We start from the raw sequence: 2529 nt of genomic DNA on the forward strand, positions 1-2529 counted from the left end.
CAGGTTTGACTTAGCTGTCTCCCTGGTTGATCTAATCGGAGAGGTCCGCCGCTGGGGGAGAAGGTAGATCTCTCTCCCCGCGACGGATCCTCTTCGCCTCCTCCTTGGAGGACATAACCCTTCCGCAGTAGTGGTGGAAGGCTCTCCAATTCTCCTCCCTTCCGACAATTGCCGCCACAACTGCCGGAAGGGAGAGATCCTGCCCTATCTTATCAGTTAGGACACGGCGCGCTCTGCCCAAGCAGGGCAGTATTGCAGCGTATGCTGCGCCGTGTCCCTCTCCTCGTCGCAGTGGTGACATCTTGTGGTGGCCTCTTTCCCAATGCGGTGCAGGTAAACTCCAAAGCATCTATGCCCCTGCATTAACACCTGCACCGCATGATATGACACTCCGTACCTCTGACTGTCCAGCCATTCGGCTAGGCAGGACCGGTTGGCGTCGACGGTCCTCTGCCCAAACTCAGCGTTGGCCAAATACTCCTGCCAGCGCCGGATCATGACCGTCCTTTCCTGGAGCCTGATCGCTCGACGTGCCCTGGGCAGGATTGGTCCTGCAGCTCTTTGATACGCCGATGTATCTCGGCGTATTGATGAGCTGCAAGCTCCAGCGGGGGGAGTCCTGTCAGGGCTGTCGCCGCCGCATGCGAGACGGTGCAATACGCAAACATCCGGAGGGCTATTGACCGCTGCACTTGGCGAAGCTTTGCCTTTATGCAGCGCAAGCCCTCTACCACCGGCGCCCAAACCGGGGCGCCGTACAATGTCACGGCGTGCACCGTCGCGGCGTAGAGTCGGCGAGCACGACCGCTCGCCCCTCCCAGATTTGGCATTAGCCTTGCCAGGCTATTTGCCACTCCCTTGGCTCTGGGAAGCAGGCGAGCAAAGTGCTCGCCGAAGCTCCAGGAGCCATCCAGCCAGAGGCCAAGCAACTTCATGCTTGCCCCCACGGAGACACGGGTGCCCTCCACCATGATGTGGGCCTTTGGCGGTCTCCCCATAGACTTCTCGTAAAAGAAGACGGCTTGCGTCTTCTGGGGAGCCATCTTGAGGCCCACCTCCTTTATTGCGGCCACCACAGCCACCACCGCGACATTCGCCTTTTGACTATGGCCTCCCTCCATGTGTCACCTTCTACTCCCAGGAATGTGTCATCTGCGAAGCAGTTTAACCAACATCCCGGGAGGAGGGCGACCCGGAGAACATAGTCATACCCGAGGTTCCACAGGAGCGGCCCTAGGACCGACCCCTGCGGAACCCCTCTCACGACCAGCCGGACCCTGTTACCGTCCCAGTCCGTATAGGCCAATCGCCTGTCCCGGAAATAGTCGTACAATACGGCTATTAAATACGGGGGAACGCCGTGATACAGCAGCGCTGCCCGTATTATTGGCCACGGCAGGGAATTAAATGCATTGGCCACATCAAAGCCAATGCTCAGCAGTACCCTGCCGGCCTCCATCGCGGCCCCCGAGATGGCTCTGTTACGCAGAATAGCGTTAACGGTAGATTTGCCCTCTTGAAAACCGTACAAAGATTATGGACCTAATGCAGAACGGCCAAATATCCAAGATAATATGTACGAACAGCTGAGACGTTATCATTTTGAAATGTTATTAAAGCAACAACATAATCGTGCTATATTAGAATGTGCTACACGGGATCAGCATGCAAACCCGGAGTGGCACAACATACGGCGAAGTCTTCTCACTGCTTCAAATTTTGGAAAAGTTTGTGCAGAAAAGAAACAACTTTGTGCCAAAATCTTGTAAAAGCAATTCTTTATCCTACTCGATTGACTACTGCGGCTGTCGAGTGGGGTAAAGAATAAGAGATGATGGCACGAGAGCAATTGCAGATGGAATTAGGGATAGAAATTTCTAGTTGTGGTATATTTATAGATGAAACAATCCCATATCTTGCCGCGATGCCTGACGACATTGTTGGAGACGATACTATCGTTGAGATTAAATGTCCTTATGCGGCGCGGCATGTACATCCCATCGATGCAATGCTCAAAAAGATTTCTGATATTCATAGAATATTTGATAAAACCGATGACACTCGAATGAATCAAAGACACGCGTACTATTTCCAAGTACAGGGACAACTCCACATAACGCAAAGAAAGTATTGCATTTTTGTTGTGTGGACACCCCTTGGATTAAAGTACACGATTGTCGAGCGTGATGACAGATTTTGGGAAACAAAAATGTTACCACTGTTTAAACGATTCTACGAAGACTGCTTGGTTCTTGAAATAATAGATAGTAGAGCAGCAAGCAATATGCCTATTCGGGAACCTCAGTATGTCATCGAAGCGCAAGAAGCGGCTAGAAAAAAGGACATAAAAGTGGAAAGTGTTATCGAAAGCACTACCACTTTTGCTATTCCAGAAATGGAGCAAGATGACGATTGCATTATAACTGATTATTATATACGAGATCTAACCATAGACCTAGGATAAGATAGACGGAGCGTAAATTGCTACTATGGACAAGGGGGGTAAGGATAGCGCGGGAGGGGAAATAG

The 2529-nt window shown here is 51.4% G+C and overlaps 1 protein-coding gene across 1 annotated transcript; it reads right to left on the reverse strand.

Moving 5' to 3' along the window:
* Positions 1-494: 494 nt before the first annotated feature.
* On the reverse strand, positions 495-1121 carry LOC112466347. Its single transcript, XM_025034407.1, has one exon. It carries the CDS (start codon positions 1119-1121, stop codon positions 495-497), a length of 627 nt encoding a protein of 208 aa, XP_024890175.1.
* Between the last annotated feature and the right edge of the window lie 1408 nt (positions 1122-2529).

Source organism: Temnothorax curvispinosus, unplaced genomic scaffold (genome assembly GCF_003070985.1).
Source record: "Temnothorax curvispinosus isolate PA1 unplaced genomic scaffold, ASM307098v1 QBEX01016064.1, whole genome shotgun sequence".
NCBI lineage: Eukaryota > Metazoa > Arthropoda > Insecta > Hymenoptera > Formicidae > Temnothorax > Temnothorax curvispinosus.

Excerpts from the sequence above, each read along its gene's own strand:
- LOC112466347 (XM_025034407.1), bottom strand. The coding sequence starts at position 1,121 with ATGGAGGGAGGCCATAGTCAAAAGGCGAATGTCGCGGTGGTGGCTGTG.